Below are 24,254 nucleotides of genomic sequence, written 5' to 3' on the forward strand. Positions count from 1 at the left end.
GCAGCCCAGCAAGAAACTGAGGAAGGGACCTCTCCACTTGGGAAATATTCCTCACAACTCAGCCACATGACAAATTAGAAAACGCTCTGTGATGAACATTAAATCTCACCATAAACCCCGTAATTTTTTAATGGGACTGTTTACAGCACACTCACTGTTGGGGTAATTGTACAAATAAAAACCAGGCAAGCTTTGTTTCCAACCCCTTCAGAAATAACAAGAGAATTTAAGGGATAAATATCTAATTTTTAAATAATTTGTAATTTAATATAACCACCCATAAAATGATAACTGACTGTAAAAATTCCTCTTGTATTCCATACAAACACCCTCAGTAAAGATCATTTCAAAGAGATGGCAATAATTAGATTTAAAAATTACAAATCAGAAGAATCATTTACACGTAAGACACCGAGTGAGGCAAAGCACCAATTAACTGAATAAAATCAATTTCCATTTGGAATAATCAAGCTTGATAGACTGTCTTACTTATTTAGTCACTTTGTGTCTAATTCAGGTGGACAAATTATTATATTTGCTTTGATTTCCATGGAAGAGGAGGTCAGCAGATGTGGCAAATCCATTATTTGTTCTAAAAAAATGATGTTTAAAGAGAAATGCCTCAATACAGACAAGAATTACCACCTTTGTAATACCAATTTTGAAATTCTACCCAGTTCAGCTGGTTCTGTGTGTGTTTCCCAGCATCCTGAGTCTCCAAACCCAGCCTATCACGGAGAACACGAGTTCCAATCCATTTCAATTAGCAAGGCTGGGATCTCCTGGGAATATAAATCACAGGTTGTCACCAGCAGATTAAGCACTGCATTAACAGGGCTGCTGCAGCCAGGATTAACTGACAGCAGTGACACTGGGGGTGACGTGCCAGCCTTACAAAGTGACATTTCCCGCTTGAAATGTGGTGGGGGAATTTTTCCATCAAGGAGATTCTACAAATGCACCCAGGACTGGATGGGCTGGGCCGGAGGAATGGGTTGGACCTTCAAAGGTCCCTTCCAACCCCAATTATTCCACGGTCACCAGGAGGCAGCAGCACTGAGTGTGACAGGGATCCCTTTTCTTCTGTTTCCAGGTATTCTTTGGCACCACTGCTCACCACACAAAGCAGTGGTGTCGATATTCTGTGGGATAAACTGAATTAAAACCAGGATTGGCATAGATGTTTTTAAAACCAGGAGCATAACGAACCATGCAGCCTTAATTTGGGAAAAATCTACATTGCCTGCTCGTGTATTGCACATATGGCTTATCTGCAGCCCCACAGCTCTGGAAATGAAGGGGAAGAAAAAGAAGGAGAGCTTTATTTTCCATGCCTGAGTGGCTCTGAATGAAGCAATGCAGGGGGCTGTGAAAATACTGGGATGTCATATCTAAAACTACACAGGTCAGGCTTGGAACAGGCATCTGTCAGATCAAAAAACTCCATCAGAGAATCATGAAAACTTTTAGGTTGGAAAAGCTCTCTGAGACAGAGTCCAACAATTCCCAGCACTGCCAAGGCCACACTGCCATTTGTCCCCAAGTGTCACATCCACACAGCTTTGAAATCCCTCCAGGGATGGGGACTCCACTCCTGCCCTGGGCAGCTGTGCCAGGGCTGGACAAACCTTTCCATGCAGGAATTTTCCCCAATATCCCCCCTGAGCCTGCCCTGGCCCAGCCTGAGGCCGTTCCCTCTCTCCTGTCCCTGTTCCCTGGCAGCAGAGCCCGACCCCCCCGGCTGCCCCCTCCTGTCAGGGACTTGTGCAGAGCCACAAGGTCCCCCCTGAGCCTCCTTTGCTCCAGCCTGAGCCCCTTTCCCAGCTCCCTCAGTCGCTCCTGGGGCTCCAGCCCCTTCCCAGCTCCGTTCCCTTCCCTGGACACGCTCCAGCCCCTCCAGAGGCTCTCCTGTTGGGAGGGGCCCCAAACTGCCCCCAGAATTCCAGGTGTGGCCTCCCCAGTGTCCAGCACATGGTGACCACATTAGGAAAAGAGCACACAAAAATTGGAAGGAACTACTTCAGAGAGAGAGAGAGATGAAAAATATTTTCAATTCAAAGCTCTGTTTTCACGCTGCAATAAAAGAGGTCAGGATGACTAATGAGTCCTCTCACAGATGTACATTTACCCTCAAACACTTTTTGAAGAACTCTTTAGCCATTTTTTGCACTTTCCTGACCAGCTTTTGCAGGAAATATCCTGCAAAACTCAGCAGGTGCATTTCTGAAGGGATCATACGGTTCCAAAGTCAACACAGTGAGGACACTATTTCACTATTTCTTACCTGATGTATAGAAAATTGTTTAAGTATTTCCAAAAATCTTAACAAATTTCCTGTAGTTCCTTCTGTTATAAAAAACAACCCCAAACACAAACAAGTAGGTTAATTTGAAGTCTCCTAATCATATATTTTTTAAAGATTCATTTGTGTTGTGTCATGAACTGAGGCTTTAATCATTAAGGAGGGGGATAAAATAACTCCTACCTAAAGCTAAGTGTAAAGTCCCATGATTTCAGTGTAATTAATTAAATGAGTCATGTTTTATTTAGGTGCTTACACAAGCACAAGAGGATTAATTCTAAATAAAACCAACAGAGCTGTAAAATGCTCATTTGGAAAAAGGTCCTTGACAAGTTCCCAAGGCCAATCCTTCACCACAGGCTGGACCTATCCCGTTCCTGCCATGTTAGTCTGAACTGCTCATCCAAATCTCCAGTTCTTCAGCATCCCTGTCGTGGGTTGGCCTCTGCCCCCTCACACAACACCTCCTGCCCCTCACAACCTCCCAAAGCCAGGGATGGCTCCAGCCTGTTCCCAGATCAGAATTTCCCAGAGGCCACCCCAGTCTGAAAATGCCCAACTCCATCTGAAAGCCAGTTTGTCCTCCCCCTGTGTCAGCCCGAGTCCCATCCCTGCACCCACGTTACCATGTGGCACTGGCAGCTTTGGTTGCCCGTTCCCTGCTCATCCCAGGCAGGGCAGGAGCCTTTCCATCATCCTTTGGTGATGAGGAGAGCAAATCCACCACTCTTCCATCTGTTCCTTCACCCACCTTCAGCGTTCACAGCGGAGCCCCTGCAGGAACATTCCCCTCAGGGACACAGAACCCAACCACGCTCGGCCATCTCGTGAACGTGCAGCTGCAAAGGAGCACGACACCACCAACTCCACACAACCAGAAGTCTTTTCAGAAACCACAAAATTCATGAGAAGCCGATTCTTCTCTTTTCAGTCCCAGAGAGAACTTAACTTTGTGTCAACTGCAGTGCCCAGTTGTGCCTCAGCCAGCAAACTGCAGCTCTGAGGGGACAGCTCCTCGCTGCAGTGACAACCTTGCCCTGAAATGCCAGGTCTGAGCCCAAATCCCACTGCACGACAGCTTCAGCCAGAGCACAGCCACAAACTGGGAAGCAGGACAGCAGATCCTGGAGCTGGATGCCACCATCCCTCCACCTGCTCCTGTTCCAGTGTCCCACCCCTCCAACCTCACCTTGCTCCTGTCCACGCTCGGTGTCCCACGCCAGCTGCCAGCAGGTGACTCCACACACAGGAGCCCTTCTCAGCCAGCTGCTTCCATTCAAAGCACAAAACCTGCTGCAGAAGTATTCCTGGAGCTGAAGGATGTTTCTTGAGCTCCAGGAAGAGCTGAATTAGCTGCCTGCAGTATTTAAATGCCCATCTTTCCGCAGGTTCGTGTAATCAATCCCCTGAGGTGAATCTCTGTTGTGTGACATTTTTGCAGAAAGAACTGACTCTTTTCAGTTCATGGGGTATTTTTACTTCTCCCCTGCAGTTGGGCTTGGACATACTCCCTTTTTTTCAGGCCTCTTTCACCATTTCCTCCTTGCTGACATTCTGGGTTGCGGCAGCAGCGGTTCTGCAATGCAGGGCTGAGTGCATGCAATTAACAACTTGCTCTCAGTTAGCAAAACGACTTGGGGAGAGCCAGTGGCACCTCCTGTACCTGCTGCTGACGTGTGAAAGAGTTAACAGAACCTTTCATTAGCGCTATCAGCAGCCAGCCACGCAGTTTTATATATAGAAAAGCTTATCATGAGTGAGGAGCCAGCCCGCCCTGGCCCCTCTTTCCCAGCAGCATTTGAGGAACGTCTGAGTAAGCCCAGCTTTTGAAGCCTGCAAAGAGGAGCCAAGCTATTCAAAGAGAGTGTGGGAGAAAAGGCCTCGGCTGATTTTGGGCAGAGGAGGTTTATAAACTGCCTGGGCTCCTGCTGGTAACCCCAGCTTGCTCTGTCAATCCCTACCCCGAATCACTGGGAATTCTAGATCAGAGGCAGAAGCCTAAAAGACACTTGAAAGTTTCGAGACAGAGGCTCGGCACAGACGAAATCACATCCAGAGCCTGAGTTCCAGCTTGAAAGGGGGTGAATCTGTGGAGCCACTCCCCGCAGTCGGTGACAGGGACAGAGGTGGCAGAGCAGGATGTCAGTGCTGAGTCAGCAGGAAGCCCCAGGCTCTGGCCACTGTCACTGTCCCCACAGGGAGAGGAAGTGGTTGTGACTCCGGGGCTGGTGGTGGCAGCTGTGACACCCAACCACGGCTGCCACCTCCACACCCCCGCTGCTGTCACTGTCCCCAGGGCACCTCACACAGCACCCGTTAAGGGATGCCCAGTGCCCAAGGGGAGGATTGAGCCATGAGAGACTGAGCTAAGATGAAGGCACTGAGGGTTTTTATGGGGAAAATGAAGGAAAAACCATTGGATTATTTTCTAAGCGCTTGTTGTGTACTACCAGGTCTATGCCACAGCCATTTCACGCTCCCGTGCCACAGGATGTGTCTCTTGCTGTATATTCACTGTCCATCCAGTTTGGTCTCATTTTAGTTACGAAAGGTCTCTGCAGCAAGGCTCTCTTTTGAATTATTTCCTATTTCACCTGCAACCTCAGCAAAGGACTGAGGTCATTAATGCAGAAACACGGAGAAGGAAAAGAGACTCATCATACTAATCAGGGCACTAATTAAGTAATTCAACATTGGCCAGCAACAAAGCTCCAGGACTTCCTTAGGAAATCTTAGAGGAAAAAACATTTCAGATAAAACCCACTCAGACTGGTTTTAACATCTCAATGATATATTTTATGATACTAAACAGCTACCCATACCCCAAATTAATGACATTTTACTGAACAGGGACAGGGAACCTTTCAAGCCAAAGCAAAAGCTTGCAGCTCCATTTTCCCAAGTTTCCAGCATCCCCCTGTCCCAAAAGGCCTGTGACTGAAGTCCCAAATTAGGGTCACCTCTCCCTGTGCTGTCAGCAAATCAATCTGGGCTGCTTTTCAAGCAGGGCTCACACATAAATCAGGCAGTCTGCCATTGATTCGCATGAGAAACCCTTGAGCAGCAGAGTGAAACACCAATAAAATCTTACAATTAACTTGAGAAGTTGCCTTTGGTTCCGTCCCAGCGGCCCCTCTGCTCCTCAGCTGCTGAAAACGTGTCCTCACACAGATGCTCCCTTGTAATGGCTCTGGATGAGTGTTTAAAATTGCTTCTTGAACACAAAAACTAATTACAGCCAAGGGGAAATACTCACAGAAGAGTTTCATGCTGCATCATGGCCAGATTGAACGCTTGTGTTTCAGCAGCAGTTTCATTTTGGAAGAGAGAAGGGGAGGATGGGAAAAAGCAAAAGTGTGCCCTGTCTGACTCTCTAGAGTTAGAAAAGGGGAACACACACAACTGGATGTGGGGGACGGACGGACGGACGGACGGACGGACGGACGGAAGGAAGGAAGGAAGGAAGGAAGGAAGGAAGGAAGGAAGGAAGGTTGGTTGGTTGGTTGGTTGGTTGGTTGTGTGTCAGCACAGCAGGTTGGAAACCTTACAGGTGTATCTAAAGTCTAGTAGAGCTTTGCATCACAAAAAGCCAAATCCAAACAACAAAAGGAAAGCTCAGGTTGAGTGATGGATTTAAGCATGCATGGGGAGCTCTGACACTGCTTTTGGTGCCAGCACCAGTCACTAAACATGTGCAGAGGCAGCGGCTCACTCCTGAGCCTCCTGATTGTTCTCCAACTCCACCATGAGCTGAGCTCCTCCACACCAGGTCCTTGCAGACCCAGAACCCCACAGTCGCTCCAGGCAGGAAACAGCACCAGGGACACCCTTCAGGGATGATACCTGGGAAGGAAACTTAAGCAACAGAGCCTTAGGCACATTTTTCAGAGTCAAATCCATTGTTTGGCCAAATTTAAACACAGAGGGATCTTTTCAGAGGTGAAGATGGAAATGGAGACTGACAATATGAAAGTTAACAGTAAAGGTTCTCCTTGACTGGTCAGCTCGCTGGTGGGATGGGTCAGGAATTCCAGCCCCACCACAGAGCTGCTCAGATCTGCAGCTTCAGGGAACCCAGCCATCCCCCTCTCCTCCTCCCTGCTTCGTGTCCTCCATGGAGTTAACACGTCTGATGTGCACCTTTAGTAGAAAAAGTTCTTGCTTTTAAACCTTCAGCCGCTTCCCAAGATTTTTAGCAGTTCTGTAATTGGAGAAGCAGTGATGGCAGCACTGTTCCAAGGTTTCTAATTCCTCTCCTCACCTCTGCAGTGGCTGAGACTCTCCTCTAGCAGCTTCCCTGGGCACGGAGCTGCCAAGACTGAGAGGAGAAATCTTTTTATGATGAGGTGGGCAGGCCCTGGCACAGGGTGCCCAGAGAAGCTGTGGCTGCCCCTGGATCCCTGAAGTGTCCAAGGCCAGGTTGGACAGGACTGGAGCAGGTAACTTGATGATCTCAAAGCTCTTCCCAATTGACATGATTCTGTGAGTCCATGTCCCTGCTCATTGTGGGGGACTGGATTAGGTGGCCTTTAAAGGTCCCCTCCAGCCCAAACTGTTCCACGTTTCTGTGGATCCTCCTGCTCCCAGCACACACAGCAGGGCTGGATCAGCTGCTCTGGAGCACAAAGGGTTTGCCAGCACGAGGTTTTGCACATTCTCATTCCTTTTGTCTCCTACGCCCCGCTTGTTCCCACTACGCCAACACACCGTACATCACCCTGCAAACGAGGGGGAGGAGCAGGGAAAACTCACTTTCTCCTGAAATCTGAACCAGTTTAATGATCAAACTCACAGGCACAGCCCAACCGATGGCTGAGACAGCAAAACTGGGGTGCCAAAACAGGGATGGGCAAGGGATGCAGAGCAGCAGCAGTGACAACAGGGCAGGACCCTCCCCTGAGGTCTGGGACATCGGTGTCACATCTCTAATTCCAGGGACTGCGCTTTCACAGCCTCCTTGGCACAGTTGGTGCAGCTCTGTCAGACGACACCTTGTTGATGTCAGACAGACAGACAGGATCTGCTTTTCCAGCTGAAATAATGCCTTACAGACCTTATTTCTTAAGGCCTCCACCTCAGGTTCTCCCTTTTTTTTAAGCTCAGAGTATTTTCCACAGCCATGCTCAAGCTTCTTCTCAGCCCCTGTTATGACCTCCATCCATGACCTGGCCCATGTGGACCCTCCTGTCAGCACAAGGATGCACCATCCACATCCCGAGCTGCCAACCACGCAGTGGTTGTGTGACAGGAGTGACTGTCACCAAACATTCCCCACAGCCAGGAACCCAAACCATCCCAGGAAAACCCCCCTCTCCAGAGGTGTTTGGATACAGCCCCCTCACACTGAGCCAGCTGCATCCACACACTGAAAACCATGAAGCAGAATCTTTCTGAACACAATAAAAGTCACTTTAGGGATTATTTCTAAAGCCAAACCAACAGGATTTTTTGATGTTGAGATTAAGCCACTGATCACATGAGGCGAGCACAGGACCCTGCTTGCTCTGTACATCCCAGGGGCTCTCTGGAAGCATCAGCTTCAAACCAGCTCATGCTGAAGTTTACACCAGGAAAAAATCCATAGTCTTTGTAGCCTTTTCCCCCTGCAGCTTCCACTTAGGAAATGTGTATTCATTTATGTGTATTTTCGTACGTGTACAATTCTCCCTCCAAATTTTTACAAAGCAACACTAAAACTCCAACTAACAAAAGCTACTCCAGAACATTTATCCGCCACAAAGTCTCCTGAGAGAGGCAGCAGTCACAACAAAAAGGTTCCTGATACCGCAGCCACGCGCTCCTGGTGCAAACCTGGCTTTTCCAAGCCCTTCCCAGTGACCAGCAGGGAAATTACATGAGTACAAAACAATTACAAACCTAATGAAGCAAACGATGCCAGATGTTGAACTTAGGCCCCAGATAATTCCAGGGAACACCTGTTCCCTGCCCGGGGTTGTATCCCAACAGCAGCATGTGGAAATGTGTGAGGAGATTCAAGGGAACATCTGTTTTTCCATGAGTTGCTGGCTGAGCATTCATCAAAAGGCCGATATTCCAATTATTTATTTGGAATGGCTGCTCTGGGCACAGGCAGCAGCTCCCTGCTCCTGCAGCACCAGGAATTAAAGCAACGGCCTGGCCTGGTACAGATACAGCATCTGCCACCAGTGCTCGCTATTCCTCTTTTCCTCTGACATTCCCAAAGTTAGCAGATATATATTTACTTCCCAGAACTAAACTTACGGCATCAACAGCACCAGCTTTAATTCTAAATCTGGCTCTGGGACATGAAATGCATCTGATTTTCTCATCCATTATTATGTCCCAGGCATGCTAATAAGGCGTTTATCTCCAAAAAAGATCATTACCCATGCAGATTTCTAGGGATAGTCAAGTTCTTCACAGCCTGGAGTCTCAGGACATAAATAGAAACTGCTTTTACTATTAAAATTAAACCAGCAAGCCTGGGAGTTATTAGAACAGTAAAACCCAAGCCTGCAGCGTGGTTGTGCAGGCAGCTCTGGGAGCCTGCATCAAATCCCAGGGATGCAGGCACTGCAACCTGCCACAGAAACTGCAGGAATGCTGAGTGCCTGCATCCCTGGAATTCCCCCATGCCAGCTTCACAAACAGTGCTGGAAGCATGAACAGGAGCCCTTGGTCTGCAGTGAGAAAATCAAATGCCCCCTGAATAAAGCACCTGCAACCTTTCATGCATAATGCAGAATTACGGTTTCCTGGCAGGGGAGAGATTTTTCTTTGCTCAAGTCTGGAAAAGAATTCATACCATAAAATAGGAACAACATCAACAATAACCCCAAGAGGAAAACGCTGACACAGGCTGGAGAAACCACTGGAGAGAAAAATGAGTTTAGTAACAAGTTGTCTGTAGCAGTTGGGGGAGAATAAAAGCAGCAAGAACTGCCACCCCCTCCTGTAATTCAGATTTCGAGGGCATTCACCACACCTCTGGAGGACTGCACTGAATTTTCCATCATTTCAGCTCAGATCAGTTTTGGGCTGGGAAAATTCAAGAAAACCCAAAAAACAGTGTCAGTCTGAGCTGAGTCTTTGGAGTATCTTTCAAAGTCTGACGACTTCTCAAGCTTTAAGCTTGTCCTGAATTTGGAGAAATTGAAAGATACTGAAAGATATTGAAGGAGAAAGCCAAATTACTTTCATCATTTTGGAGATGAATCCTACCTGAGACATGTGTGATGTTGGGAGACGAAGCAGCCAAAAATCAGCTGGAAATTGAAGGAGTGAGGGGCAGGGCAGGAAGGCACAATTTAAATGTTGGAATCTCCATTTAAAACACCTGCACTCCATTCACTCTTTAGCATAAGCTGCATGACACAGACAATAAGCTTTAAAAATAGTTTTATATTCAGCTTAGAAAAAAACAATGAAGCAGTTCTCAAGTTTTAGTTAGGTGCCACTCCTGACACAATTAAGCTAAAAATTGGAGCTGAAAATTTAAAAATGATGCTCAGTATCACCTGCAAATCACACGACAGCTGAACACCATTTCAGAGAAATGACTCTGACACCAAAGATAGAGCTGGGCTAAAATCTACCAAAAAAGATGACAATCCCTGATGGCTGCACTGATAACAGACACTGAGCTGCACAAAGCACTCACAGCTACACCACCAGAGATGTCCCTTCCCTGTGCCCACCTCACCTCCCAGCCACCATCATCTCTTTTACAGCCATCATCATCTCTTCTACAGCCCTACAAACTGATGGATTCATGTTCATTCCTTGAAGCAACGACATTCATATTGCAAAGGCTCCTGATGAGCTCTAAAAAATGATCTGTCACCCCTTCAGATCCTAGCTGGAAGCATGGGCTCTTCCCACAGGTCCCACCGCAGGCAGCTCAGGTTTCCACTTGGGGGAATGGCTTCCCAGTGCCAGAGGGCAGGGCTGGGTGGGAGATTGGGCAGGAATTGTTCCCTGGGAGGGTGGCCAGGCCCTGGCACAGGGTGCCCAGAGCAGCTGGGGCTGCCCCTGGATCCCTGGCAGTGCCCAAGGCCAGGCTGGACATTGGGGCTGGGAGCAGCCTGGGACAGTGGGAGGTGTCCCTGCCATGGCAGGGCTGGCACTGGATGGGCTTTGAGGTTTCCAGGCCAAACCATCCTGGGATTTTATGATTCTCTGAGGTGAAATCCAAAGCATGAGAATTTCTCATACTCTCTGTCCCAGTTGGTGTGCACGGCCCATGAGAACCTGGATTAAGCCTCAGCCTGAAGGCGCCCTGATGGACAGGAAGAATTCATGTGGGGGATAAAAAACCCCCCAACCAAATAGATCAAACTCCCCAGTAAAAGAACACACACACCCCCCAACAGGCCATTAACCACCTCCCTCGTTCTTTCTTTGGGACCACGTAACTAATCCAGATAGAAATAAATTATAGTGGCAACATGTCCAAAATACAGGGTGGATGGGGAAACGTGGCAAAGACCATCTAAAGGAGATTTAAAAACCCCAAACAAACAAAACTGGAAGAAATTACTCTCCAGTGATTCCTCTTGCCCCAGTGAGTTTCTTGGTGTTAATTCCCAACTCTCCCCTCCACTCCAAGTCTGGCCCATCCCCTCCCAGCCCCCCGTGCAAACCTCGTCTCTGCCGATCCAGGGCCGTGCTCTCTAAGCCTCTGGCCTTGCAAGGCAGCAATTTTCTCACAAATAATCCTTGCAGTTTCATGCTTTTTCATTATTCTAGTACAGGAAATGGCTCAAAACAAAACTGAAGGCTTCCAGTTATATTTTTTGTTTAGCTCACCACCCAGCACATCACTGCTCTGGCTGGGTAATAGAATTGTTGTAATATTGATCAGAAGCTTCCAAAACACTGCAGAATTGGGGTTTTTTTCCTATTAAGAGGTCTCTCTGTTTTTGTGATTATATTTGATACAGAGATATGACAGCCATCCCATTATTTTTATGATTCCAAGACTTTCTGGAGCAACAGCTCGTCAGGCTCTCTGACTACAGAGGCTGAAAAAATCCTTTAATTTCCACATCAAACCCCTGCTGAGGAATCTGGCGTTGCACATCCACTCCCAACAGAGGTACAACCATCCTCTTCAAAGCCTAGGCTGGGCAAAAAGGGAATTTCCCTTCAGAATAAACACTGGGGTGGCATTTCCATTATCCTGTTGTCACGACAAGCAGGATCAAAGTGATGAAGAAACACACCCAGAGCCACACAGAGGCCCAGGGCGTATTTAAAGTGCCATCTATTTTTGATGTTATTTTAGAAATAATAACCCAAAGTTATTTTCTTAGTAATTAAAAAACCTGGAAGACCAATGATTTTGTGCTACTGTTCTCAAGCAAGACCCACCTGATCAATAAATACCAAATTACAGCATTTTCACATCTTTTGAAAATGTATTTTGAGGAAAAAGTGCCCCAGGCCAGGTTGGATGGGGCTTGGAGCACCCTGGGATAGTGGAAGGTGTCCCTGCCCATGAGTGGATGAGCTTTAAGGTCTCTTCCAAGCCAAACCATTCCATGATTTTATGTAGAAATTCCAAGCGTGTAATGATGCCCCTGCCCATCTTACACTGAGTATCTTAAGTGAAGACTGGAAACCTTAAACTCTGTTATTTAGAAAAGTATTTCCATTCTCAGCTGTGAGACAAACTCAGAAAAATTCATTTGCCTTCCATAATTAAATTACCCCAATGCTGCAACACTTCAGGCAGAAAAAGGTTGAAGCATCAAGAAACATTCAGATAATTCTTCCCTAACTTCTGTGTAATGTCTGTTCTTTCCTTCTGAATGAAAACATAAATTTCATTAGTGGAATATGATTAAACCTTGGTTTTTTCCTATCTGAAAACCCAGTAATCACCACCTGAGCATGCCAGCTGTCAATGACAACAGCCTCAGGCTCTGATCTGCAGGAACTGAACAATTAGTAATTAATTAGAACAAAGCTGAGTAGTACAACACAAGCTGGATTGTCAGCTAGAGTTATTAGAGTTGCAGAATTAGGGTTGGGACTCCTGCTACGTGTGAGCACAGCAAGCTCACGGTTTCTTCAGCAAGTTCACAGAAAAATTCCCTTCAAAATGTGATTTTTCCTTTTTCTCCTTGAAGTGACAGGACAGAACTCCTGTCCCCAAAAATGCACCTCTTCTCCACAGCGCTGCAGGATGACAGACAGAGTTTCTGCCTTGCCCAGCCCTCTGGCCTCTGCACCCAGTTCTCTCAAACAAATAAAGTTCTACTGCCTCCAAAATACACCTCTGCTCATCCTTGGTATCTGGAAAATCCTTCACAGAGAGTAAAATTTGATGAAACTGCTCCTTAATTTGATTTTCATCCTCACAAATTCTTTACTAACAACCCCCTAAAGCCATGCCCTGTGTGACACAGTTCTTCATGCTCAGGGAAGGAACAGGCAAGGACAGCCCCCAGCTGATACCCCAATTTTTGGGTGTTGTGATTGTGCAGAAGTAACGAGGCCTTTGCAAACACACCCATCACTGCTCTGCCTCCCCCTTCCATCGAACTCCCTGATCACCACTTCTTCTCCAAAGCACAACCAGCAGCCTCGGGGCTCTCTGGGGATGGGCAGGGAACAGGAGGAGCGCAGAGAGAGGCTGGCAGGCAGCTGCAAGGGAGTTCAAGTGGAAAAAAACTAAAATACACCCCAGAGAGGACGTTTGCAGCCACTTTAGTGCATTGGAGACACCACTTACAAATGTGAGAACAGCAGAAAACAGAAAGTCTCTGTTCACAGCGTGTAGAAACTATTGACAGCGTGGCATGAGTAAAGAAAAATGTTCCTGTACGTGGTGCTTCTGCGTCCTAAGGAAATTTGAATTGTTACAGCCAAAAAAATCACCAGAATATTAATGAAAAACTAATGAAAAGTATGGTATCAGTCCAGCATCGGTTCAGATCTGCTCCATACCTTCACACTAATCCACATTAAATCAAACCAGTGACAAACTGAAACTGTGCCATGAACACAGAATAAAGCAGGAAAAATTGGCGCCAATTTATTGGGTGCTGTAACCTTGGAGATCTCCAAACCTGCTGTGGATTTAGAGGACTAAGATCAAGATTAGAACCCCCCCTTTAACAGAGCAATTCTCAGATAAACACATATTTAGGTCAATGACTTCCCCGCCTTCCCCAAAACTGTGCCACTGACTCCAAGCACAGGAATCTGCATCTTTGGAGAACATGGATCATCGGCTCAGGCAGCCAAGGGCAGGATTGATTGAGAGTTCTGATGGCTCTGCTAAATAATTGCACCAGAATTTTTGTTTCTTCAGTCACACCTAAATATAAACAGCAACTTTCAATACTGAAATTGGTTTTCTGGTCAGCTCTGGGATTTGGAAACCTTCAGGGAAATGGAATCATAAAATGGTTTGGGCTGGAAGGGGTGTTAAGGATTACCTGGTTCCACCCCCTGCCATGGGCAGGGACACCTCCCACTGTCCCAGGCTGCTCCCAGCCCCAGTGTCCAGCCTGGCCTTGGGCACTGCCAGGGATCCAGGGGCAGCCCCAGCTGCTCTGGGCACCCTGTGCCAGGGCCTGCCCACCCTCACAGGAAGGAATTCCTTCCCAATTTCTAACCTGAATTCCCCCTTCTTTCAGCTAGAACCCCTTACTCCTTGTCCCATCACTAAAATTCCTGATGACAAGTCTCTCCCTGACCTCCTTGTATTCCCTTCAGATGCTGGAAGGTGCTGCGAGGTCTCCACACAACCTTCTCCTCCCCAGGCTGACCACAACAATCCACGTTACTCACTGCTGCTCAAAGCCACATGTCTGTCCCATAAATGTTGTGTTTGGGACATCTGACTTCACAGCTCTGGAAATCCCACTGCACACTGTCTCATAAAACTGCGAGTCCTCAACCTTCACCAGGGTTATATTGTCTGGATAATCAAAAAAGTTTCATCTATTTTAGGCCTCTTTCCAAAATGTTGATTTGTTACCTCTTCCCTTTAACCATTCAATGTTTCAGCCTAGGAGGTTACACCCCAATAAAGGACAAAATTGTGCCAAAGGGTGCAAATAGTCTGAAATGCATCAATCTAGCGACAGGAAAGCCAGGAAGAGCTGTCAGGAATATTTGCATGCCCACGGCCAAACTTGAAATGCCAAACCATTTCTGCAAGAGCTCCTGTTTAAAAAAAATAGGTTTAAAGCACTGATGTAGGAGACAGGGCTAAAGCCAAATCTCCTAAGGTTAGTCCAGCAAAGGGCAGCTTTGCTGAGCCAGGTTCTAGAGCAGATTTCGATGTGCAGTGGCATTGCTGCAGGCAGGATGCCTCCCCAAAGGCAGGATTTGGCACAATCCCATTGGGATTCTCCAGGTTCCTGCAGGTCCAGGTCTACCAAATTTACCAGCCCCTCCCAGCTGGGTGCTGCAGGCAAACTGGGCCCTGCTCCAGTGCCCTGCCTCAGGATCCCACGGGATTTGAGCGGGGATCGGAGAACAGCTTGGAAAACTTATGTACAACCTCCAAATCTACAAATGACTTCCACTGCTGCCCACACACTCCGTAGTCATATTCAGCAGCTCAGAAACTTGAGGAGAGGGAGCTTTTCTTGCCCCAAAGAAGAGCAGAGAATGATAAATTAAATACCAGCACTATATTTAGAAAATAAACTCTTTCCGCTGCAGTTATAATTTGCCGAGTGTCACAACATTTTGAGTTTCCTTGGAAATATTATCTGCAGGGGAAAAAAACCACATTTAAACACGGCACATTCTCACTCCCATTTCCAGCTGTAGCAGAGGACAGCTCAAAAACCCTTCCCAGGAAAACATGGCACAAGGATTGGGTGTCAGTCACTGCTCCTGCCCCTGGGCTGCACCACCCCTGCATCCCTGACACTCCATCCACACATTTCCCAACTCCCACCTTTTACTATTCCTAGCCCCACTAAACTCACAGATTTTGGGTTTAAGTTGATTTATTTGCATTATGAAAGGGAAAAAAAAAATACGTTTTTCTCCTCAGAGAGCAGCAGAGTGAAGGTTGGGAGATGCTGAATGGCCTCCTTTGATGTGAGAGGTTTACACTTGACCTTCTGTTTTCCTTCCTGGATATTTAAATCCTGTTGGCTCCGAAAGCTGAGTAACAATGAGATCCACACACTGACCTGCTCCAGTGGAGCTTCGATCCTTTTCCTAAAAGCGAGTCCATGGCACTTGGTTCTAACACTTTTTCAGAGATAAATGACTAATTTTCAGCTTTATTTAGCTCTCTTGGCATTTGAGCAGCTAAATAGATTATTCCAAGCAAAATTTATCACTTCAATAATTCCAACACATCGCCTCAAAAGGCAGGGATTAGTATTTCAAAGACACACAGTTAATCCCAAAAAATTCTTCCCTGTGAGGGTGGGGAAGCCCTGGCACAGGGTGCCCCTGGATCCCTGGAAGAGTCCAAGGCCAGGCTGGAGCACCCAGGGGTAGTGGAAGGTGTCCCTGCCCATGGCAGGGGTGGAATGGGATGGGGTTTAAGGTCCCTTCCCACCCAAACCAGTCTGGGATTCCATGATTCAAACCAGAGCACCAATGTTTTAACTCAACATCCGAACAAAACCATGAGAAGACGTCAAAACAACCCCTGGAAAAAAGAGAACGTTCTTGTGTCATTTCTAAAACTCACATATGGATCTGAAAGTTGAACTTTATGGCTCATTTCTTCCTCAAAATGAAAACTCCTGAGAAAACAGCACATTTTCTATATAAATAACTGTCAAAGCACACTGTTGTGATGCCTCAACACTCACTTCTGAGACATTTCCAGGATTTTTATTTGTCTTTCTACTGCTATAATCTTTAATTCCTTTTAATCAACACGAAGTAGATTATTTAGCTGAAAGTCAGCCAATTTTTATTTGGTAATAAAGCAGCATAATATACACAAGAGAAGCAAGGCACCAATGAAATCTGGGGAAGAGGAAGGAATTCCATTTGAAACGAGGACAAAAACTTTGAATCAGGAAATCTGTGGCTTTCCAAGGAAAGTGAACCTATGTGTCCATTTGGAACAGGAAAAACCAATATTCAATATTCATTTGCATTGCAGAGCAGCTCCACAGCCCACACAGGGTAAATACACTGGACTCGAATGATTTCTTTGTAACCACATTGAAATGGCTTCATTATAGCATTTTAATTGTGGGTAACTGCAGGGAAATCTATAAAACAGAAAATGAAATAGAAATAGAAAATAGAAAATTCTGCAGCTGGGCAGAATTTTTGAATGGATCTGCTGAAATGCCTCAGAAATAGCAAAAAATAGGGATTTCCTACGTTCAACTTTAGGGAAAGACTGGAGCACGTTGTGGAAAGCAGCCTAATGCCCCTGGCAATGGAAGAGCTAAGCCTGTAATACTTTTCCCTCCTTGTTAACCAAAGGATTACAATCCCTTCCCATCCCTGTGGTTAATGCAGCTAATACAGCCAATACATGTTTATTGGAATTCTCCCTGCAAACCCAGCAAAGCCTTTGGAAATTTCAGCCAAAAAGCATTAAAATGATCTTTAAGTCTTCTTTAGGGCTGTTTCAGATGTGTATTTTATACTTACATATTTATTATCACTAATGTGATATTCACAGATTCTGGGGACTCCACTGCAAACTCACAGAGAATTCCCAGAAATGCTTAGGATCAGCTAAAAATGTTCTGGTTTGATGTTAACTTAGGTACAGTTCTCTGACAAAAAAAGTCACTTCAAACCCTGTTCATACTGTGAAGTGTCCTCGGGGAGCTGCTCGTTCCAGTGTGCCACAGCCTCAGGTTACAGACAGCACCGAGCGACCTCCCACTCAAGCGTAGCCAGGGATTCTTCTCCATCTCCTAGGGAAGGGAATTACCCTGGCACTGCAAATGGGAATGCTGGGCTCAGCCATGCTGACTTCCGATTAAAAAATAGAGAGGTTTTAGTTCATGGAATCGTTGATGCTGGAAAAGCCCTCTGAGATCATCAAATCCAACCTCACCACTGCCCCATTTGTCCTCAAGTGTCACATCCACACGGCTTTGAAATCCCTCCAGGGATGGGGACTCCACTCCTGCCCTGGGCAGCTGTGCCAGGGCTGGACAAACCTTTCCATGAAGGAATTTCCCCAATATCCAGCCTGAGCCTGCCCTGGCCCAGCCTGAGGCCGTTCCCTCTCTCCTGTCCCTGTTCCCTGGGAGCAGAGCCCGACCCCCCCGGCTGCCCCCTCCTGTCAGGGACTTGTGCAGAGCCACAAGGTCCCCCCTGAGCCTCCTTTGCTCCAGGTCAGTGTGGAGCATCCCAAAATTCCATTTCTCAGCATTGCTCAGGTTGGAAAAGTCCTGGAAGGTCACCAAGATCAACCCCAGCCCTGCCAAGGCCACCACTGCCCCATGGCCCCAAGTGCCACATCCACACAGCTTTGAAATCCCTCCAAGGACAGAAACTCCACCACTGCCATCTAGCAATGATAATTTTTAAAAGAATAGGTTTGAATGATCAAAATGATGAACATTAAGTACTCATTTTATCTACAGATTCACAGAAAAAACCCAAATTTTCCACTTCATCAGGAAGGAAGTGGCATAGGGAGCTGATTGATCCCTCTGTCAGGTTATTGCCATGGATAAACAAACAGAGGAAAACCACCACAGGCTTCAAAAGTTATTAATGGGAGAGAAGGGGCAGAGGTCAGGGCTTTATTGCCAATTCCAACTTCTTCACCTTATGAAAGGCAGATTTAATTAAATGTATGTAATTTAAAGATATATATTTTTAAATAGCCCAATGCTAAGATTAAACTTAAAAAAAAAGTTCCTGTGTTTTCCTCAGTCACGATTGCTCCTTATCTTCTTGAAGTCACAGTAAATATTGGAAACTCTTTTTAAAGACACTTCAGTGAAAGCAGAACTTCCCAAATCATGTAGAAGGCTAAAAATATTTCAGCAAGGTCCGTCAAAGTCTAAAGTGTCTGTGAGAAAAGTACTTTTCCCACAGAAAAATTCACAGTATTTATAATCTAGAACTGCTTCACATTTACTTCTAAACAGCACAGGTGTGAGACACCACATCAGGTCCCCAAATAAAGTATAAATGTTCTTGTGGAAGGGGAAAAATCATGGAATGGGTTGGGTTGGGAGGGATCTTAAAGCTCATTCTGCCATGGACAAGGACACCTTCCACTACCCCAGGGAAGCCCCATCCAACCTGGCCTTGGACATTCCAGGGATGGAAAAATCCTCTATCTTAGATCTGAATTCTGGTGCTTTGATACTTTGGAAAATTTCGTTAGGCAGCTTTGAGGGCCTTTAATACCAAAAAAAGTTTGGATGTGGGTTTGCATAACCACAAGGAATAGTTCCCCACTTGCACAGGACTCACTCTTCTTAAAATAAAGAGAACTAAATTAAAAATAAATCAAATAAATCAAACTCATGATCTAGCTTACCAAGCAAACTTGACTTTCCATTAGAAATCCTAATACATCTTCCCAATTCTCCGTTTCACACTGATGGGCTTGGCTAAGCAGAAGCCATGTGAAATAGGTGTTATTAAAATGCCATATGCAGCATCAGATGGTATTTCCTTACACAGTTCAGTTTCTGAGCTCTGGAGGAAAAGAAATGGTAATTCTATGCAAAAGAAGCTGTGACTCACCAGCATGCTGCTTTTGCAATTATCAAATTCCCCATTTTTATTTACACGGGTTTGAGCGCTCTTAGATACTTTAAAAACTTCCTGATTAAAGAAAGACCAGAAGCAAAACAAATTTCAGAGATTTGTGTACAAAGAAATCGAGAGAATTGATACCTTGAGGAGTGGCAAAGGAGCTCAATGCTAAAAGCAGGGATTTCACATTCAGGAAATGATGGGATGCATGGATACTTCCTCCAATTTGTAAAATACACCCCAAAAACTTTAAACTTCCCTCAAAGAATCAAAGAGGTGTGATTTTATACACCCTTCATACACACATTTCATGGGGGCTGTACATAAAACTGAAGACTGCAACAGACTTTTTTAATCTTGCACTTAATAACTTTATAAGTGTAATTAATGCAGCATTTCTTCTATATTTTTTTTTGCTTAATCCCAATTATTTCAGTTTGAAAGCACCTTCGCCTTTCAGAGTGTAAAATCTGAGATGAAAATACAGCACAAACCAGTTTACATCCTGGAGTCACATCTTTTCAATAAAAGATACATGATTAAATGAAGGAAAGTCAGACTAAGCATTAACTTCAACACTTCCTGATGCCAAACTTAGAATAACTGTGTGCCAAGACATGCTTACAAAGTTGAAAGGCAAAAAAAAAAACCCACAAACAAATCAAGAAGTTCCCAAACAAGCTGTGGGTTTGGTTTTGTTCTATTTCTTTCATAAAAATGAGAGATCATAACCCCAGGGAAGTCATGAAGCCCAGAGCAGTGCTGGGCACTGGGGAGGCACCTCCAGTCCTGGGGGCAGTTTTGGGTCACAAAAGAAAGGACATGGAGGGGCTGGAGCATGTCCAGGGAAGGGAATGGAGCTGGGAAGGGTCTGGAGAACTCCTGAGGGAGCTGGGAAAGGGGCTCAGGCTGGAGCAAAGGAGGCTCCGGGGGGACCTTGTGGCTCTGCACAAGTCCCTGACAGGAGGGGGCAGCCGGGGGGGTCGGGCTCTGCTCGCAGGGAACAGGGACAGGAGGAGAGGGAACGGCCTCAGGCTGGGCCAGGGCAGGCTCAGGGTGGACATCAGGAAGGATTCTTTCAATGAAAGGGCTGTTAAACACTGGAAGGGGGTGCCCAGGGTGGTGATGGAGCCCCATCCCTCAAGGTGTCCAAGGAACGACTGGAGGCGGCACTTTTCGATATGGTTGAGTTGGCACGGTGGGATTCAGCTGGAAGTTGGACTTGATGGTTTTGGAGGTCTTTTCCAACCTCAATGATTCCATTTTAAAGCCAATTCCATATCCCTAGTGAACTGGTTTGCAGCTCTTGGCCACAGAGTCCCTTTGTCCCCCATGTCCCAGCACAACAGAGGCCTGGTAAACGCGGTGCCCTCCAAACACAAACGTGAGGGGTCTGGGCTGAAAACAAAAATTAACAACTAAAGCTGCCTCCTTGCCTTGTACTGATCACAGGGAAAAGAAAAGAAAAGAGGTCACATCAATTCAGCTGAAGCTGGTTAAAAGTGTGTTTTTAGGTTATCCTGCACATCAGCACTGTCAGCACGAAGAGCAGACGCCTGGCTGGGCTTTGGCAGAGCCGCCCTCTTGTGTTGCTGAGCAAAGTGACTCCTGCACCTCCAAGAGATCAGTGAACATCAGCCAGGTAGCACAGCAGTAATCAAAATAATCCACTCATAAATCCTAAATCCACTATATAAGCAGATACTGATAATCATGGGGCGTAACAAATGGTACTGGGAAAATCCTGAAGAAGCTGAAGGAAAAGGAACCCCCAGCAGCGAAACAGGAATTTTGCCTGCAGACAAAGCTCTCGGGGCTGCTACAGCCCCTCCTGAAAACACAGAGCCCACAAGAGCTGGTTGGTTTGGAACATGAAGGTTTTCCTCTGCAAGCCAAGCTGACATCAAACATATGCTCAAGTGCTGCTGCAGCAGACAGCGAAGCCTGGCTACTTTGCAGTAATAAATATTAAATAACTACATATGTTACATAAATATTTTTAAATCATATTACCAGAATAAATGTATCAAATAATATTTAATAGCATAATATTGTTAAATAATAATTTTAAAAATGAATAATTATTCTGCTTTTTTATTTCAATTGTGCACAGACTGGGTTAGATTAAGTGTTCACATCAATGAGCATCACACGGATATCACAGCTGCCTTGCTGAAGGAGACAAATGCTGTACAAGGTTATAATCATGAATAAACCACCTGAAAGGTCCATACTCCCTAATTTACAATGCCAAGGTTTTTTCTGACCCCACAGAGTGAGAGCAAATGCAAATGCAAAGTTCTGCTTCCTCCAGACCTTGTTTGTACCATTTCAACACATCTGGTACATTCCTGTGCATGACATTCCCCTTCTCATCCCAAATTCACCCATCAGCTGCAAACCTTGCTGCTCTACAGCTGAATACACTCAATTATTGCTGCAGCTTGACCTGGGAAACAGGAGTGGCTTTCCTTTATTTTCCTGCTCCATTCCAGCCCAGACTCAGCTGGGGCTGATGTTTGATCCCCTCATTTCTGTTCTATCAGTCTGGGCCTACCAACCAGTCCAGCAACCTCAAACCATTCTGAACAATTTTACCTGAAGAAAACCAGCAAAATTCCTTAAAAACAGGAAAGATTTGTGGATGAGCCATAGTACAGCACAGCCAAGGAAAAGCTTCAGCTTTTCAGAATGGTTTGGGCAGGCAGGGACCGTAAGGACCTTCCAGTGTACTCCTCTTGCAGTTCAGAGAGAAGAGAATTCATCAGGGAAAATATTCTGCTTATCATGAGTGATGGTTTCTCATTTCAGCTCAGACCTTGTCACCTGGCCAGTGATCCTCAAAAAGCTGACACTTATAGAAAGAAACATCACCGTTTTGGGATGGGAAGGAGTATTCACCAGAATAGCTCTAAGAGCTCAAAAACGCTGTATTTTCCATTTATGTGAAAAAAAGAAGTGAAAAAGAAATCTCCTCAGAACAGCGTGACCCTGCTGGAGAAAAGGGCTGCTGTGTTTTCCCACCGGTGCCTGGAACAGACAAAAGTGGAAGCTGGTGACTAAAGGAACAGCTAAAAATACCCCAAGCAGTCTGGAGCTGAGAGTTGTGTGCCCTCACCGCAATTAGCAAATTGCATATTCAGTTTCACTGACACTAATGAGTGCAGCCGAGTTCATCTACACCTCAATTAACTTCAAGAGACGCTTCTTTTCTACAAATAATGGCACTTGCTCCTTGCTTTTGCACTGTCCCTCTTTCTGCCTGACCCCTAGGGCAGTAAATCACTGCCTCATTTGCTGCAAATACAGTTTGGAGGGATTAAGTGGGTGAAAGAGAAGAGAAAAATGCACTTCCAACACGGGGAGGAAGGGAGAAGGAAACTCCTGCACTGGATGGGAGCCAATGGATGCCAGCAGGTTTTGGGGATACAGCTGTAGTTGAGTGTATTTAAGGAAAATCTGGAAGTTTCACTGAAGGAAAAGTCCAGCACAGGGAACAAGGCACCTCTGGTACTTCTCTGGGACCTTTCCAGGTGTGACCACCACGTTGTATCAGAGGTTAAAAATCTGTTTTCAGCTCAAGTGGGAAGAGAAATCCCAGCCTGTACAAGAGTTCCCCACAGCAGGATTAGCAGGTGGGGCCAGGAGGCTGCAGTTTGCCACTGCTTATGCTGAACAAAGTCCTCGTAGATCTTCCTCTACTTCTCTCCTTGAAGGAGACAAGAAAGAGGTTGGTAGGGGCTGGACTTCAAACAAAAAAATGGCAATGCAGTGTTTAATCAGCAGATGATTTTAAGCATTACATTTAAAGCAATGAAGTAAAGGTTGAAGGATCATTCAGAGGGGAGGAAGAGGAAATGGATTTTTGGTACCTGGGAAAATAAGATGAGAAATAAATCAAGAGATGAGGCGATTTCAACCCCAAACCACCAGTGAGGATGATACTGAGGAAGGATTGCCTGGATACCCATGGGAGCAGCAGGCTGGGGGAGAACACAGGGACGCGTCCCAACCCAGCCACCACCAGACCTCACTGTTGGATTTGCTCTTTATCCCATGAGCTCCTAACACACAATCACAGAATCATGGAATGTTTGGGTTGGAAAGGACCTTAAAGTCTGTCCAGTGCCACTCCTGCCATGGAAGGGACACCTTCTGAAGCTATCCCAGGCTGCTCCCAGCCCCAATGTCCAGCCTGGCCTTGGGCACTGCCAGGGATCCAGAGGCAGCCCCAGCTGCTCTGGGCACCCTGTGCCAGGGCCTGCCCAGCCTCACAATCAACCTTCCCTTCTGTTCAGATGCTGACAGCACTAATTACCAGAGAAGTGTGCAAACAGATGCTAATTTGAAGCAGTATCACTCAGGAGAAGCCGTTTGGCAAGAGGCAGTGGCTGATGGAAAATCCAGCTATTGATTTTCCTATCGGCTGCTGTCATCGCTGCTGCTGCCTACAAATAAACAATCCAGAGAATATTTGCTTTCCAATGACAGCTGGTGTCAGCATCACTATGCATTTGCTGTCAAGCTTCCTGCAGAATAAACTGATATTTTGCTATTTAATGTGTTTCAAAATCATCAGTGCAATTCCTGATGGCATTGTTGTATCAAATGTACGTGTATCCTAAAGCCCTGGCAAAGCACTGAGCATCCACAGCCAGTTCCCATTGAAATCCTTAAAAACTCTTCTCAAGACATGGCATTAAAAAGGATTGCTCCTTTTGAACATATTTATTAAGGAAGAGAAGAAAACTCTATGTGAATAGCAGCACAATAATCACAGCAATAATACAGAAACATCCTCTTGGGAAATATTTAGCACAAGTGAGTTTTGAGTGATGCTCAGGGTATTTACAGCTCCCAAAAACCTAATTTTAGACTTGTAAGGGATTTCTATAATTATTGATTTCTCCTCCTTACTTTGCAAGTTGGATTTTTGCATAAAGGGTTGGGGTTTTTTTGAGGACAGGAATAAAAAAAGGCAGAGTGTTTTCCCAGCAGTCCTTGACAGCTGCCTCTAAGGCACCATAAAACACAGAGGACAGTCCCATTTGGAACCTCCTTGGAGTGAAACTCGTAACAAAGCTGTGGATTTGACCATTACAGTTAGAGATGCTGAATTTCCATCCGAAAATGGTTTTGGGTGGAAAATACCCCTTGGTGAAGTGTGGCTTGTAACCATGGGAATAATTCTTTGGACTGAGCTGCATCCTGGACCTAAGATCAAAGAGAATTGTATTTCTATTTTGGAAATAAGAAGTGGCTTAAAAATAAAATAGAAATGCAG

At 45.8% G+C, this 24,254-nt stretch overlaps 1 protein-coding gene across 12 annotated transcripts in view; it reads right to left on the reverse strand.

Moving 5' to 3' along the window:
- Window positions 1-24,254, reverse strand: part of PTPRE (protein tyrosine phosphatase receptor type E) — an 89,348-nt gene that overhangs the window by 35,290 nt on the left and 29,804 nt on the right. The window contains exon 1 of one of the 12 annotated variants that reach the window (XM_048310508.1): window positions 3,492-3,695. The exons of 9 other annotated variants lie outside the window; for them this stretch is intronic. Coding sequence is in view for 2 of the 3 variants with exons in the window: in XM_048310497.1 (XP_048166454.1) it covers window positions 2,929-2,969 (41 nt within the window). In the remaining variant the exon portion in view is untranslated. Of the gene's footprint in view, window positions 1-2,928; window positions 3,010-3,491; window positions 3,696-24,254 lie in introns of those variants that run through there. 2 more of the 12 variants (XM_048310497.1, XM_048310496.1) reach the window with 2 other exon arrangements.

Source organism: Corvus hawaiiensis, chromosome 8 (assembly GCF_020740725.1).
Source record: "Corvus hawaiiensis isolate bCorHaw1 chromosome 8, bCorHaw1.pri.cur, whole genome shotgun sequence".
Lineage (NCBI taxonomy): Eukaryota > Metazoa > Chordata > Aves > Passeriformes > Corvidae > Corvus > Corvus hawaiiensis.